Source organism: Erinaceus europaeus, chromosome 11, assembly GCF_950295315.1.
Source record: "Erinaceus europaeus chromosome 11, mEriEur2.1, whole genome shotgun sequence".
NCBI classification, from domain to species: domain Eukaryota; kingdom Metazoa; phylum Chordata; class Mammalia; order Eulipotyphla; family Erinaceidae; genus Erinaceus; species Erinaceus europaeus.
In genome coordinates, this window is record NC_080172.1 from 58,429,754 (window position 1) to 58,446,929 (window position 17,176).

Here is a 17,176-nt window from a genome sequence, read left to right on the forward strand (position 1 = left end):
TTAATTCCTTTTGTTGAAGCCATGCAGCTCGTGGTACTGTCTTAGAACAACCTAAACAAACTAATACAAAGAGGAAGAGTCAGAAGACAGCATGGGAATGTGAGAAGAGGAATGCAGGAGTGAGGGACAGAGAAGCCAGTGAGTGACTTTAAAGGATTCGGAAGAGTGATGCTGCCCTTGAAGAAAAGTAATTTGACCTAGCTCTGGTTAACTCAAAAGAGTTTTCCACAGTTATTTTTCTGGTTTTGTTTTTTGTTTTGACTAGGGCTTAGCGTCGTCAGCACTATGAATCCACTGCTCCTGGTGGCCAGGCCATCTCCCCTTTTCTTTTCCTTATTCTAATTTTTACTAGCTAGGACAGAGAGCAATTGATAGAGGATGGGGAGATAGAGGGAGAGAGAGACACTCACAGACCTTTGGACCCCCTGTAGGTGGGGAGCAGGGGCTCAAACCCAGGTCCTTATGCTTGTAATATATGCACTTAACCAGATCCACCCTGTCTCCTTTGTTCTTATCTGCTCCCCTCCAACTGGGTTCTCTCTGCCTATCCAGGCAACAGGCCCAGCTGATTTCAGCAGACTGCACAGAAATACCAATCATCCTCCTAATATCTAGGGGCTGTTGTGCCCCTAGGAAACCACACAGTCACCCTGGGCTGGTGAAATCTACTGGACTTTTCTTTGGGGGGCTGGAGGGCAGGAGGAAGCAGGCAAAGATAGCAGCTTTATTATAACTGTAAGCAGAAACTTGACAGAAATCTGAGTGCTGGATAAACTGTCAGAGCACCTTTGCAGATCGACCAGCAGACAAGGGCTTCTATGGAATGCACATTTTGGGGGGGGGGGGGTAATGGAGATACAGCATCACCATTATGCAAAAGACTCATGCTTGAGGCTCTGAGGTCTCAGGTAAAGGCCAGCAGCACCATAAGCCAGAGCTGAATAGTACTCTGGTTTTTCTTCCTCTGTACCTGTCTCTCTGTCTCTTTAAAAGAAAATAAAAAACAGTGAGGTGGGAAGGGCAGGCCTCCTTAAGCTATTTTCTTTCCCCACTGAAATGAAACCAGAAGAATAGCCCCACCCAGCTGCACGGTCTCAGGCAAGCAAAGTGATGAGTGAGACACTCAGACGATGATATTTCAGCTAAGTCCTTCAGTGTGAGTCTCTTCCATCAGTTTCTCCAACCCCCAGTGGCTACCTGACCTGTGGACTTCAGCTGCCAGTGGGAAAGGGGAGTGGGAGCTTTCCCAGCCCTCAGCATCCCAGCAAGAGCCCTGACACTTTGAACCATTCCAGTCCTCTCTCATTTGGAGATTAAATCTCCCTCCTTTGAGCTCCCTGTCACAGAATCAGGAGAAAGAGCCCAGCACTGAATAAATAACAAGCCCTGAAGCAGGGGGTCTGGAGAGCTCAGTGCTGCCCAGCCTCCCAGGCTGGCTGGGTGCAGACAGAGACTGTGCCTGCGGGGAGTTTGCCCAGCAGCTGCTTCCTCATTCCTAAGCCATCCAGAGCTGCGCACCCCACTCCAGGCTGGCCCTATTTAAGGCTAACTCACCTGAGCTGGCAGTGAGTCACTGCCCCAGCCCCACACTCGGCAGCACTCCAGCACCCCAGCACCTGGCCCTCACTACAGAGAGGACCTCGTCATGGCTTCCCTGGGACAGATCATCTTCTGGAGGTATCTTTCCTCTATCCTTACAGGAGGTCATTGGGACTGGGTGCTGAGGACTACTGGGTGATCCCAGGTCTGATCCCACTGGGCTCCACACCTCATGGTCACCATTGTGGGTCCTTCGGTAGGCTGCTTTGGGGTTAGCCTGCCATGGGGCAAGAGGATGGGTGGCACCTGCTGGGACAGGCCTGTACTGAGGAGCCCATGAGCCACAGCAGGTGCCACTAGCTCCACTGAGTCTCTGCTGTGGGACTGAGCAGTGGGGGCAGCACTGAGTAGTAGTGGAATGCAAAGGAGTCACTGATTCATTGATGAGGACTGCTGGGGTGCGCGGGGGCAGGGGTGGGATGGGGAGGCAAAGGTGCCTCAGGAGGAAGGAGGTAAGCATGATTTGGTTTGTCTGAGGATGCAATTTCTTGGTACTGTTGAGTAGTTTACATTAACCCACATACACACTTAAAGAGGGGTCCAGAGCTCCCCCCCCCCCCCCCCCCCCGGCCAGGGACTCCCTGGAGAGAGACTCCCTCCCAGTAAAACTTGGCTGAAAGCTAGAACACACATTTGGGGAAATCCATGCAAAAAAGCAGTGGGAGAAAGGAGTGGTGTGTTCAGCAAAGCTGAAAGGATGGAAAGGGGAAACAGAGAGGAGAGCTATTGGGTGGGGTCAGGGCTGGGGGAGGGAGAAACTTTCCCCCCACCCCAGAGATGAAACAAACAGAAAACACACTCTTTTTGCTCTTCTCTCTTAGCTACTTACAGCTACCTTTTCCCACTCCTTCAGGACCTCACTGGTTTTTCTGAAAGAAGAGATGGGAAGGATTTTCCCCCAATGGCCAGTGGCTAATCTGGGCCACAGTTGTTGAAGGTGTTTAGAAAGAAGGGCATAGGTTGGTCTAGGGGGTGTTCTAAGGTCAGTTCTTCCTCCTTTCTAAGTGCAGTGAAATGGAGAGAGGAACAGAGGGAGAGGAGGGAGGGAGGAGAGGAAACCTCAGATTGATGCGAACGGATTGTGAAGAGATTGAGAGACTGTTGTGTTCTGTAGGCAGATTATATATTTCTCTTCCTGAAACAAAATGTCCATTCCCTGTCTGCTGTCTATGGGAACCTCCAGCACTGCAGCAGGGGTGAGGTGAGGAGTCCATGGGATGGGCAGGACTTTTGGGCAGTACTCCTTGTGCTGTGCCCAGTGAGGACTCTGCTCTCCTGGGGAAGCAGAGAGTGGTAGGGAGCTGGCTTCCAATCTGACTGACAGAATATCCCAAGCAACACACCAGAGACACCAGCATTTTTTCTAGCACCTTCTGTGCCCATGCCCCTTCTGTACCCATGCCCTGCACTAGCTGCCTAACAGTCTCTTCTTGTAATCCTCACCACAGCCTATGAGGGTTATGTATCCCTTAAGGGACTGGACATCTATTTCTGCAACCCCAAACTCATACCCGTGTGCCTAGTATTTTGCTAGTCCTTGTCTATACCAGTTCCCTGGCCCTTCCATCCCTCCATTCTATAGACTGAAACACTCCTCATACAACAAGTTGCTCTGTTGTTCCCAGGACTAAAGTGTGGGCTTTCGAATAATACATCACAGCCAGTCTGACTGGTTCTGTGGGAGGATTAGCAGAAGGTGGGTGTTCAAAATGCAGATTTCCCCACCCTTCAGAGACCCACTGGAATCTACATTGGCTTTTCTTGTTGGCCCCAGCATGCCTGCTTAGCTATTCGTGGCAGAGCAGAGCAGGCCTGTGACAAAACCAGTAACATGCCGCCAGGGTGGTAGGTCCTTTGTACCAAGAAGAGGGTCATGGACAGTCTTGGTGGAAAGTAAGATTCCTGCAGGAATGCCTGCTGAGCCTACCTGGGGAAGCAGGTGTCCCCACACTTGTAATTCCATTAGTGACAATGCTTCCTCTCAAGGTGATAGTGATTGCTGGGCATGAAAGAGCTCATCAGAGGGCTGCAGCCCCAGAGGGCTACTCTCCTGAATAATCCCTTCCCATCTCATGCTCAGAGTTCACAGCTCCTCTCAAGTCTGACTTCCAGGGTGTATATAGGAGCTGTGCTTTCAGCCTTCTCTTCTCCTCTTTCTATCATGGCTGTTCCTGGTAATGGCTCTCACCCAGGAAAGAAGCACCAAGAGCCATCTAGGAATCCAAAGCTGGCAAAACCACATCCCTGCTCTGAAGGGAGTTGTGCTCTAGTGGACAATGTTAACTGAGCTCCAACTAGGCACTGAAGCAAAAGTGGCTAGGACAAGAGTATGGGCTCATAGGGAAGAGTGAAGAGAAATTTGATGTGCTATTCTTAAGTCATGAGGCGGTCAGGACAGGATGTCATAGGGCTACTTCCCTAACCCAGGTCTTTGAAGCAGGTTTCCTGAGACAGATAGTGGTTGAGTTGTCTTCAAGGATGACTTAGCATGATCAAGAGAAGAACATATAGGTAGAGCATTCTAGGCAGAAGAAATGGGACAGTATGGAATATGTAAAATATAACGGAATAGAATGACATGGCATGGCATGAAATGTAATGGAACAGAACTCCTTTTTTGAAATTGCCACCAGGGTTATTGCTGGCACTCAGTGCCAGCACTACAAATCCACTGATCCTCCCCCCCACCCCCGATTTACTTTTATTAGATGGGACAGAGAAATTGAGAGAAGGTGGGGAGATAGGAAGAGGGAAAGAAAGACACCTGTAGACCTGATTGCTAAGCATTTCCCTTAGAGGTGGGGAATGGAAACTCAAACCCAGTACTTGTGCTTGGTAGTATGTGTGCTTAACTGTATGCACTACCACCCACACTCCTCCCCACCCCAAACAGAACTCCTAAGTAGGGGGTCCAAAAAAGTTGCAGGCTGCTCAAACTCTGCTCTGTTGAACCCCAAGACTCAGAGCAAACAGGAATACAGTTCTGGCAAGGTTGGCATCGATGAGAAGACCCTAGAAAGAGTAAGGCCCATGTGGGATTTAAGCTGAATGCTTGTGGTCTTGGGCCGAAAATGAGAAAAACACACTGCTAAGTAGTCCATGCAACTAAATGAAGGCAAAATGTTGCAAGCATCCTTTGAGTGTCAGATGAAGAAGGCTCATGGGTGCATCTGTTTATCTATTTTTCTTATTTTATATGTTTTTATATTTTATATGAGAATGAAAGAGAGAAAGAGAGAGAGAGCAGAGCCCAGAGCACTGCTCCGGTATATGCACTAGTGGAGACCGAACCCAGGCAGTGGCAGAGATTCTAGGTGCCTCAATAACATTATGTAAAAGGAAGCTTCTCCTTCAACCACATATTCTGTTTTTTTTTTTCAATTTTTTTATTGCTATCAGGGTTATTGTTGGGACTCAGTGCTAGCACTACAAATCTACTGCCTCCAATGACCATTTTCTTTCTATTTTATTTGATAGAACAGAGAGAAATTGAGAGATGAGGAGGGGATAAAATGCAACAGAGAGAATAAGACACCTGCAAACCTATTTCACCACTTCCCTGGTATCTCCCCTGTAGGTGGGGATTGAGGCTTTAACCTGGTCCTCATACATGGTAATGTGTGCACCTAATCAGGTGTGCCACTGCCTGGCTGCCCTGTTTTTGTTTTTTTTTCCTCTTCCAAGCCATTTTGTTTAATTTGCGATTAACAGTGGTTCACAAGACTGGAAGGTTATAGGAGATAGCTCCACACTGCTCTGTGGGTGTGTTTAGTGTGTGCCATCAGTAAATAGGATTAGACAGCTGTGCTTCCTGGCAACTCTCTTTCCAGAAGGCTCAAGTGGAAGTGAAGACCAGCTGTCTGGGTTTTCAAATTGTTCTGCCTTTTCTCTCCTCCCTTCCCTCCTCCTTTCTTCCTTTCTTTCTGTCTTTATCCTGGATTTATCTGTCCCATTCTAGCTCTTCTATCTAAAGAGCTCTTTGCAGTTTGAGAGTAATGGCCAGCCACAACAGAACTGACGAAGTCATTTCATATATATATATGTATATGTATATGTATATGTATATGTATATGTATATGTATATGTATATGTATATGTATATGTATATATATATTTAAACAGAGCACTGTTCAGAGCTTATGGTGGTGCGGGGGATTACCTGGGACTTTGGAGCCTCAGGCATGAGCGTCTATTTGCGTGACCATTATGCTATCTACCCTCTGCCTGACAAAGTCATTTCAAAGGAAGGAAGCTGCCAGGTGTAGAAAGAACAGGAATCATCATCATCTTCTTCTTCTTCTTCTTCTTCCTCTTCTTCTTTTTCTTCTTCTTTACTAAAATTCCATTTTAATGTGTTATGCATGTACAAACTATTGTATTTGCTGTTGACTGTGGGACATTGGTCCCCCAATAAACAAATAAAAAAAAGAAAAGTCTTCAACTTAGAAGAAATTCCATTGCATTATTTTCTTGAAATTAATTATTTTTATATCACCAGGGTCATTGCTTTCTCTTTGTCTCTTCCACTTTATTTCCCCTTCTTCACTTAATTTCTCCTGTCTCTATCCAAAGTCAATCAGTCAGTCAGTCAACAGTTATTTGTTTCAAAAATATCTATTATGAGAAAGGGCAGAGTGAGAACAGAGGGTGAAGGGAAAGGGAGACCAGAGCTCTACCTCTGGCTTATAATGGTGTCCGAGCCTAAATGGGGTCTCTGGAACCTCAAGCATGCAAGTCTGGAATACTAGCAGTTTCACTATCTCCCTGGCCCACCAATTGCTTTTTTTAGGTTCGCAGTCAGTTATGTTGATGAATTCCTGCTCCTGGGGCTTTTGTCTTTTCCTCACTGCTCTTAGTACCTGGAGTGTCTGACCTTCGTCTTATTTGTTCTTGTAAGAGGGTAATGTAGCACAATGAGATTATATCTGGGCTCTGGACTCACATTTCCTGGGTGCACCACTTTGAACACTCCTATACACCTCTATTGCCCTATCTATAAAATGGGCTGAGAATAGTCTAAGTCCTAGGGCTTTGGGAATGACAGTGCTAGCATTTCTGGAGTCACTGTCTACAACTTCCTCTGCAATGCCCAATACATGGCTCACTCCCATCAGGATTAATTAATTAGCCTCTGGGTTGCTTCCAAGATTGAGTTATTACAAATAGTGCCACTATGAACATTAGTGTACATAGATCTCTTCAGATAAGTATTTTTGTTTTCTTTGGATGCCTAACAATCCATGGGTGCCTAAGAAAGTAGTGGCATATATAAAGCACAGAGCTATAAGAAATAATGAAACCTTTGCCTTTGCCACATCTTGGAGGGAAGTTGAAGAAATTATGTTAAGTGAGAAGAACCAGAAGGAGAAGGACAAAGTTTTATTCATATTACCTTTGACACATGAAGAAATAAAAATAACATGGATACTGAAGTTAGTCTGACCTATGTTCAATTTCTAGCTATTCATTTCCTCAAATGGGTGGCTTCAAATTAGTTAACCTATCTGTGTTTTTATTTCTTTAGCAAACTGGGACTGATAATACTAAACAGATCATAGGGTCATTGTGAAGACTGGATTAGTTCATATATATATAAACATCTTAGAGCTATATCTTTGTTGTGCTGCTTACACTAATTCAATTACTCCATTCCATTATTTTCAAAGAATAAGGAAGTATTCTAGAGGGAGGGAGAGTAATGACAAGACCCACACTAGCAGCTGAGTTTAGGGAAACATGTGTCTGAATTCTTCTGGAATTTCCTTGTTCTATGACATATGGGAAAATCCTTGGCTACTCAAGGTGGCAACACAAACTTAATACTCTAAAGTGAGGCCTGTGAACAACCACCAGAAGCAGCACTGAATGTGGGGCCTGTTAGATTAGGAAATACACAGGATAGTAGAGCCCGCAGTTGAGCACACGTTACCACACTCAAAGACCTGGGTTCAAGCTCCTGTCCCGTACCTACAGTGGGAAGGTTGTAGGAGGAGCTTCATGAGCAGTGAAACAATGCTGCAAGTGTCTCTCTTTTTCTTTCTCTCTTCATCTCTATTTCCCCTTTTCCTCTCAATTTCTCTGTCTCTATCCAAAAAGGAGAAAGAGGGGAGAAAAAAAAAGACTTAGGGCTTGATTGGGCTAAGGCTTTAGATGGAGCTAGGCTAGGCCAAAGTGTTGGGCTTACACAATCACTAAACTGCCCTTCAAGAGAATGATTTTCTGAGCTGGGCAGTGGTGCACCTGGTTGAGCACATGTTACTATATGCAAGGACCTACATTCTAGCCCCCAGTCCCACCTGCAGGGGGAAAGCTTTGCAAGTGTTGAAGCAGAGTTGCAGGTGTCTCTGTCTCTATCACTCCCTTCCCTCTTGATTTCTAGCTATCTCTACCCAATAAATAAATAAAGATAATAGTAAAAAAGTTTAAAAAGCTTAAAAGAAAGAGAATGATTTCCTATAGAGTGCACTGATTACCATGTGCAAGGACCCAGTTTCAACCCCCAGCTCCCACCTTCATAGGCAGTGAAGCAGGTCTGCAGGTGTCTTTCTCTCACCCCTCTGTCTTCCCTTCCTCTCTCCATTTCTCTCTGTCCTATACAACAACAATGACATCAATAACAACAACAATAATAACTACAATAACAATAAAAAAGAAACAAGGACAACAAAAGGGAAAAATAAATGAAACATTAAAAAAAAAGTGTGTGTGTGTGTGTAGAGGGAGGGGGTGGCTGCCAGGAGCAGTGGATTCATCATGTAATCACTAAGCCCAAGTGATAATCCTGGGAGGGGGGAAAAGAGGGAGAGAGAGAGAGAGAGAGAGACAGAGAGGGAGAGGGAGAGGAAGAGGAAGGGAGATGGAGAGAGAGAGAGAGATGCAAATACTCAGCCCCTGCTCCAGACTTACTTGAATCAGCAGTCTATGGCTTAACAAAACCTGCAGATGGTTCTGGTGCTGCTCATACCCCAGAGCACTGCTCAATTAAGTCCTCACTTCACACCACCCATAGGTTTTAGGAAACTATGACAATGTATATGAAAACCAGGTCCCTGTCTAATGTTGGCTGAAAGTTTCTTCTCATCAATTCTATAGGGAAATGGCACTGAATGAAGCAACATTATTCAGAGACCAGCTATGCCAGTATTGTCTCTGGGCCCCTTGATTCCTAGGAGAAAACACAAAGAATTAACTCACATAGTGATGCATCCCACCCAGGTCACTTACCATTCCACATTCTTCAACAAATTATTAATAAAGTGTGTCCTTTGGGACAAAATGGATGGAAATGGAGATGATAATGCTTAATGAAGCAAGTGAGGAAGTGAAAGACAACTACTGGATGATTTCACTGATACCTGAAAACAGGGAATTGAAACACTTGAGATTGAAGAAAAATGAAAATAGCCAACATGTTTCTAAGATATTGGGGAGGGGTGGTCACATAACTTCGTTGGTGGGTGTGGTATGGAATTATACTCCTGTTAACTAACAAAAAAATGACTAAAAGAAAAAAATTAATAAAATGTAATAAAGGGGGACAGATGGGCCTCAATAAAAACAAGGGGAAAAAACATGAAATTTCTGCAGGTGAAAAACCCAGGTAATATTTCTGTTCATATTACTTCCCATGGTCCCAAGCCATCTGCATGGAAGGTTTCAGATTTATACTTTCACTGCTTCCAAATACATTCCTACTACTCCCAGCACTGCTGTAATGGGAGAGAGGGCAGATGGTTTTCACTTTTTTTTTTTCTTGCAGATTGAAAATAAAAAATTTTGGAGGAAAAAAAAAGGAAATATTTAAGAAACTAGGGCATCCATAAAATGTAGGGGCTTTGAACTTTTAGCTCCCTCTCTCACCTCTTCCCTGTATCCCTTCTTTTGCCAGCTCATCCTCAAACATCCACCCCACACCTCTCTCCTCTCTCTAGTCCTCTTGCATCCGCCCACCTCCCACCCTAGTGTCAGAAGATGATCTCTCTTTATCCTGTGCTGAGAAAACAGGAGTCTGTAGATGGCCACTCCTTTATCTTTTCACTTCCAGAACTACCTGCTGTGCTCATCTGAGGCACTTTTCCTCAGTCTCCTCTCCTGGTGCCAGAGGACATGCCCAGCTTCTATCAAAGGGCAACCCCTCTGTGTCCTGGATCTATCCTATCTCCCAATTCACAAACTTCTCTACCACACAGTAATATTCTCTCTCCTGCTCTTCTACTTAGCCTTCTTACCATACAACCCACACATCAATGTCTCTTATTTTCAAGATTTATTTATTTTACTATGAGCTAGTGGCCAGGATGGGAGAGTGACCAGAGCACTGCCCAGCTCTGGCATTAGGTGACTCAGGAATTGAGCCTGTAGCACCTAGGGCCTCATATAAGCAAGCTGAGCTAGCACCCCAGCTAGCTCCCTCATTCTTGTTTCTGATCTCATAAGGAAACCCCTCTCTCAACCTCACAGTGACTCCAGTTTCCACTCAGTCACTTTTCCCTTCTCAGAAAGTGCATTAAGAGAGCTATCAGTGGTGACTGGCCTTTCTGATTTGTCAGTGTTATGGAGGGGGTGTGATGTGTTGAGTCTCACACACAGTCTGGAGCCAGGCTGCCTGAGGACAAGGCCAGCTATGCCACTTCATTGTCATGTCTCCTTGAGCAGGTCATTTATCCTCTGGGCTCAGGCTCCTCATTTACAAAGTTGGGGTGACTTAGGGTCTATCTCACACAATTATTTTAATGGATATAAAGCATTCACTAGGCACTCATTGTAGACCATAAGGAATAGGACACGTTATTCTTTTCTCTCTTGTTTGTTGGATCCTAAGCCCATCATACCAAAATACTGTTCTTGAAAATGCCACTAATGACATATGAAATGACAAGATCTATTGTTAATTGATCTGATCATACATCACTTGTCACAGAAGCAGCATCTACTACAGTTGGCTCTCCTCTGTTGATTCTCTTAACTCTATGCTCTCCTTATTTTCTGACCTTTCCTTGGCCCCTGGCCCCCGATCCTAGAGATGACCTCTGCTTCTCTCCCCTGGCTGGTTTGATGCCCTCCTTTGATCCCCCAGACAACTGGGACCCACCAGGCCCTGCCTTTAAGGAGCCTGCTTCTGGTATGAGGGTTCATGGTTTTGCTCATTTCCTGTGTTAGCTGATTGACTCTACTGGTTGCTAAAAGCCTCATGGTCCCAGAATATAACAGCATTGGGACAATTAGTCATTAAAGCTATGGGGGCAAGATAAAGTTCTATAATAACTTACCTATAAGGTTAAGTCATCTACTATCTAGATCTGAGTGGGAGGGTTTTTTTTCTAGACCCCAGGAAGTAGATCTTTGGCTCCAGCTTCTCCCTGCTCAAGGAAACTGCTTGCTTTCTTTTCAACCTTTTGTGAAGTGAAATCACATCTTAGTGATTCTCTTTGCATATAAAAGACAAAAAAACCAGTGTGAATGGGTAAGTCTTAGTGTTGTTCTGGTGGTCTTAGGTCATGTGGTCTTTGAATAAAGACCACAACATCATCATGTCATGGCAATTCAAAAAAGTCAAACAATCTTTCAAGGCATTGCACCAGTTCCCTTTGCCTAGGGCTCACTCTGACTGCTTCTCACTGGAAGGGCTTCTGCCTCTGGGGTGCGTACTCACACTAGTAACTTCAGGACCATGTGCAAGAAATGTTGGAGACAGGCTTGAAGGTTACTGCTGGCCCAAAGCCCAGAAGCAAGGATGATTTGGGAATACATTGGGGGGGGCAGGGTTTAAAAAAATGCCCTTAATTCTGTAGCAGTTGTAGCTTTTTATACTAATGTATACTTCTGTACTTTTACTGGGCTGGGAAATGTCACATGGGGCCATCATTCTTGGAAGCTCTGTCCCAAGGCCAGGCAGAAGTCCCCCATATCCCTGCCCTACACATTCTGCTCAGCACTGAACCCCAACCATCATGGTGTCTAAGCAACCTACATAATTCAAGAACTTAATAGTTTCTGTATTTCAATACTTACAACAATGAACCCCTAAGGAAGTTTTGAGTATACTGATACTATAGCAAAACTTCCTCACAGAAAAGTTTTATAGTCAGACAAGTTTGGAAATTCTGAATAATATGACACTGGGTCATAATACTAGGTCAGACAATAGGGAATTGAATATCCTTTAATTCCCCCTCATGTTAATTAATAAATAAAACCTGTGAAATGAAAGAAATTATCTAATCCTACAGGGATATGGAAAGATAAGAGTTGAAAGTAGGGTATTGTTCCCTATAAAAGCACAGAATTCACTGAAAGCTATTAATTGTATCTAGGTGGGGCTTCAGTGATATTAAAATGGGACCCTGACACATTAAATTTGTGCCCTGTGGTGGAAAGCTCTGTATAGAGCAAACTGCCTTCCAAAGAAAATCGTGGCTTTTCAGGGCACTGTTATAGCCATGCAATTACCAGGAAAGAGAATAAGGCCTCTTAATTCCTTGTGTTAGCAGAAACAGTCTTTGACTAGTCTAAGTGAAAGAGCAAACAAGGATAAGTTTTGGATGGGCCACATCACCTTTTGGATTTTCACACCTCAACTTTTCTTCGATTCATAAAAGTCAAAGATTTTTTTATAAATATTGGAAGTTGTAAGGACACTGTGTGTGGGGGGGCAGTGCATCACTACCTGTCTGCAGCTAAACAATAGATAGGAAGAGAATTTGGGACTAGAAGGACTTTATTGTAAATCCCTTCCCATATTATAAGCCACTAAATTTCTTGTGTTATGCAAAAACACTAAATGGGCTTCTCAGAATTATCTTGAAGATTAAAGGTACAAAAGATAAAGATGGCCATGGCATTACTGGCAGCACACAGCTCTCTTGCATTATTGGACACATCCACATTTTTAATGGTGAATGACCACTAGAATTATCTAACTTCAAAAAATAGCTAATGTGTGGTCCAGGAAGTGGCACAGTGGATAAGGCTTCGGATTCTCAAGCATGAGGTCCTGAGTTCAATTTCCGGCAGCACATGTACCAGAGTGATGTCTGGTTCTTTCTCTCTCTCCTACATTTCTCATGAATAAATAAATAAAATTTAAAAAAATAGCTAATGCATATGCCCTGGATTAACAAAGGGCATGGGCATTAAGAATAAAGGTCATACAATGCTCATTTCCCATTGAGTTCAGCTTCTCTTGGTGATTTCATCCTATTAACATCAGTGGTATAATCTATCAACAATCCATGTCAGTTCTAAAGATCAGTTTTTTGTGGGTTCTCTGTGTGAGTCCTACCACCTCAGGGTGATGGGTTTTGCTTGTGTGTCATCACACCTCTATAAGTTTTGCACACATTATTAATTCATTGATTACAGATCATCTTCTGTGTAGATCCTTGCATCAGAGATCCTTGGGTTACAATCATGTACAAAGTACAGAGCCTACAGACTAATATTTAGAGTACAGATTAGAAGGAAGACAGATAATCACAATAACAATATAGTACACAGGTCAGTCTCAGAAAGCTATGGAGTCACTTTTTAAATATTTTTTTAATATTTATTTATTTTCCCTTTTGTTGCCCTTCTTGTTCTTTTATTGTTGTAGTTATTATTGCTGCTGTTGTTGTCATTTGTTGGACAGAGAGAAATGGAGAGAGGAGGGGAAGACAGAGGGGGAGAGAAAGATAGACACCTGCAGACCTGCTTCACCACTTGTGAAGCGACTCCCCTGCAGGTGGGGAGCTGGGGGCTCAAACTGGGATCCTAACGCTGGTCCTTGTGCTTCGCACCATGTGTGCTTAACCCATTGCACTACTGCCTGACTCCCTGGAGTCACTTTTAAGAGTCACTTTTGGTGCGGGTGATGATGGTAGGTAGTAGATCTTCTGGAAGAGGTGGCTTCTAATCCAAATAGAAATTATTCAAACACAGAGAATTGGGGGGATCGCTTCTCGGCCTTTTGGCTAAGATCAAGTGTGAGAAGTGGGGGAAAACTTCTAAGCAATGAGCAAGGTCTATAAGGTTCAGAGAAAAGGGGAATGGGCAAAAGAGGGAGAGGAACAAGAAGACAGAACTGGAACCAAAATTGTAGCTGGAGAGATCTGCATGAGTCAGATTTAATCACACAATTGTAGTGTACATGGAATACACATACACCCCATATTGCATTAAATTAAGGTTAGAGTGAGATGAAGAGCGAAGGCAGGAGATGCCTTCAAGGATGCTTAGAAAATATAGAAACCACAGATAAGACCAAATCATTTCTGTGAATGGTTTTTAAATGAGCAAGGAAAAATTATCAAGTCAGGGAACACTGGTTAATGGCAGGACTCCACAAGGCCTGTGATGGTCCCTCACTTAAACTTTTCTCCCTAGGAGCACCAATTTTACTGCATATCCACTGTCAAAACAATTTAATACAGTATTTACAAAGGAAACTAAAATAGTCTAGATTTCCTTATTCCCTCTTCTAGTTTAGGAACCCATGCTAAAATCCTTTCTTCTTGCCTTCCTTCCTTCCTCCTTACCTCCCTCCCTCCTTCCTTTTTCTTCTTCCTCCTCCTCCTTTTTATTTATTTACTCAGCCCTTATTTATGGTGGTGCTAGGGATTGAACTTGAGATCTTTGGAGCCTTAGGCAGGAAAGTAGTTTGCATAACTATTATGCTGTCTCCTCAGCCTGCTATATCTTAAAAAAAAATTTTTATCTGTTTTACTTATTGGACAGAGACAGCCAGAAATAAAGAGGGGAGGGGGGTATAGAGAAGGAGAGAGACAGAGAGATACCTGCAGCACTGCTTCACGACTCACAAAGCTTTCCCCCTGCAAATGGGGGCTGGGGGTTTGAACCCAGGTCCTTGTGCATTATAACATGTGCACTCAACCAGGTGCGCCACCAACCTGCCCCTCCGCTATATTCTTTTTAATACTAAGTCAAAGTGTATGGAGCACTGGAGAATTTCAGATGCCTGAACTAATTTTTTTTTCTTTTTTCTTTTGCAACCAGAATTATTGCTGGGATTCAATGCTTATATAACTCCACTGTTCTTGTCAGCCATTTTTCTTTTTTCTTTTCTTGTTTTTTAAATTTAATTCAATGTAGATTCTTGAACACTGTTTTCATAATTATTTATTGGATAGAGACAAAGAAAAATTGAAATGGAAGAGGGTAAATAGAGAGGAAGAAAATAAAAAAAGATACCTACAGTACTGCTTCATAGCTTGTGAAGCTTCCTCCCTGAAAGTCGGGGCTGAGGGCTTGAACCCATGCCCTTGTACAGGGCAATATGTGTGCCCTCCCAGGTTTGTCCTCCTGCCCCAACCCCAAGGCTGATCTTACAAGGAAAATACCCTGAGCTATAAAGACTTGGTGGATGCTCCTTGTCAAAAACCTAGCAGCTGGGCTTCCCAGTAGTCTCAGTGTCCAAACCAAAATACCATTTTCTGTAAGTACCTTTTTTTTTTTAACTCTTCTTTTTTTTTAATTTCTTTATTGGGGGATTAATGTTTTATATTCAACAGTAAATACAATAGTTTGTACATGCATAACATTTCCCAGTTTTCCATATAACAATACAACCCCCACTAGGTCCTCTGTCATCCTTTTTGGACCTGTATTCTGCCCCCCGCCCACCCTAGAATCTTTTACTTTGGTGCAATATGCTGATTCCAGTTCAGGTTCTACTTGTGTTTTCTCTTCTGATCTTGTTTTTCAACTTCTGCCTGAGAGTGAGATCATCCAATATTCATCCTTCTGTTTCTGATTTAGTTCATTTAACATGACTTCTTCAAGCTCCATCCAAGATGGGCTGCAAACGGTGAAGTCATGATTTTTAATAGCTGAGTAGTATTCCATTGTGTATATATACCACAACTTGCTCAGCCACTCATCTGTTGTTGGACACCTGGGTTGCTTCTAGGTTTGGCTATTACAAATTGTGTTGCTAAGGACATAGGTATACACTAGTCTTTTTGGATGGGTGTGTTGGGTTCCTTAGGATATATCCCCAGGAGAGGAATTGTAGGATCATAGGGTAGATCCATTTCTAGCCATCTGAGAGTTCTCCAGACTGCTGTCCACAGAGGTAGGACCAATTTATTCCCACTAGCAGTGCAGGAGGTTTCCTTTGACCCCACAACCTCTCCAGCATTTGCTGCTGTTACCTTTTCTGATGTGTGACATTCTCACAGGAGTGAAGTAGTATCTCATTGTTGTCTTTATTTCTCTGACAATCAAAGACTTGGAACATTTTTTCATGTGTTTCTTGGCCTTTTGGATCTCTTCTGTGGTTCTTTAAGTACCTTTTAAACTCCTTCCTTTGGGGTAAAATGGATGGATGGAACTGGAGGTGACTATGCTTAGTGGAATAAGTAAAGAATGAAAGACAGGGAGTTGGGCGGTAGCACAGTGGGTTAAGCGCAGGTGGCACAGAGTAAGCATACCAGTTTGAGCCCCTGGCTCCCCACCTGCAGGGGAGTCACTTCACAAGCAGTGAAATAGGTCTGCAGGTGTCTATCTTTCTCTCCCTCTCTCTATCTTTCCCTTCTCTCTCCATTTCTCTCAGTTCTAACAAGGATGGCATCAGTAAAAACAACAATAATAACTGTAACAATAAACAAGGGCAACAAAAAGGAATTAATAAATAAATACATATATTTTTTTTAAAATCTTAAAATAAAAAAGAAAGAAATGAAAGACAACTACCAGATAGCTTCATTCATATGTGGAATCTAGATATATGATTTACATAAACTCCCCCCCCAATTCAAACAAAACAGAAACAAACAAACCATAAGACTTGTGAGAACTACAGTGGCTGTCTTTGGGAGGGTGGGGATACAGAACTTTGGTGGTGGGTGTGGTGTGGAACTATACATTGTAATTTTACAATCATGTGACATACTATTAATAACAAATAAAGGATTAAAAAATTAAATTATATTAATTTAAATTAAAACTCCAAAATGTTTGCAGAAAGGAGTACTGGTATAAGAACAAAGTATTTTGATATGACAAAGTCATCTAGATCTTGGTTCTTCTGAGGCACAAGAAAGACTTTTTTCCATAAAAGGCCCCCCCCCCCACTTCTATGCCTAAGCTATAGGAGATGACTAGAATACTGAGTGTTTTTGGGATGTGACCAAAACTTTGGAAAAAAAGAGAAAGAAAGAGGGAGAGAGAGAGAGAATACTGACCTGTGTTTTCATATTTCTAATTGATATTTTGTCTTAGAAAAATTAGTAAATCAATGTAATGGTCAACTTCTTCTTTAGTTTTAGCAAATAACTCATTCTAATGTCACAAATACAAAACTCAATATATTCCATTCATTATGATGAGCATGTTGTCTGAATGTACATGCTAATGTTCCAACGCAGAAAATATGCAACCTACAAGCCAGTGTGTTTCTTGTGAGTAGATGATTCTCCTAGCCTCCCAGATTTTTACCCTTAAGGTAAATAAAAATTTAAAGAAGCCAGTTGCAAGATGGTGGCTTTCACTAGCATTACCAAAAGTGTTCAAACTATAAAATCCCCATTTGTCTGAAAATTTCTGGGGGTGTCTGGCACAGCTCACAATGCCTTTGAAT

General features: G+C 43.1%; 1 protein-coding gene across 3 annotated transcripts in view; it reads left to right on the forward strand.

Moving 5' to 3' along the window:
* The first annotated feature begins 1,573 nt into the window (after positions 1 to 1,573).
* The window catches only part of VTCN1 (V-set domain containing T cell activation inhibitor 1), a 75,352-nt gene continuing 59,749 nt past the window's right edge, over positions 1,574 to 17,176 (forward strand). For 2 of the 3 annotated variants that reach the window (XM_060201810.1, XM_007525497.2), the window contains exon 1: positions 1,574 to 1,677. Coding sequence is in view for 1 of the 3 variants with exons in the window: in XM_007525497.2 (XP_007525559.2) it covers positions 1,646 to 1,677 (32 nt within the window). In the remaining 2 variants the exon portion in view is untranslated. The remainder of the gene's footprint in view (positions 1,678 to 17,176) is intronic. The other variant, XM_060201811.1, reaches the window with a different exon arrangement.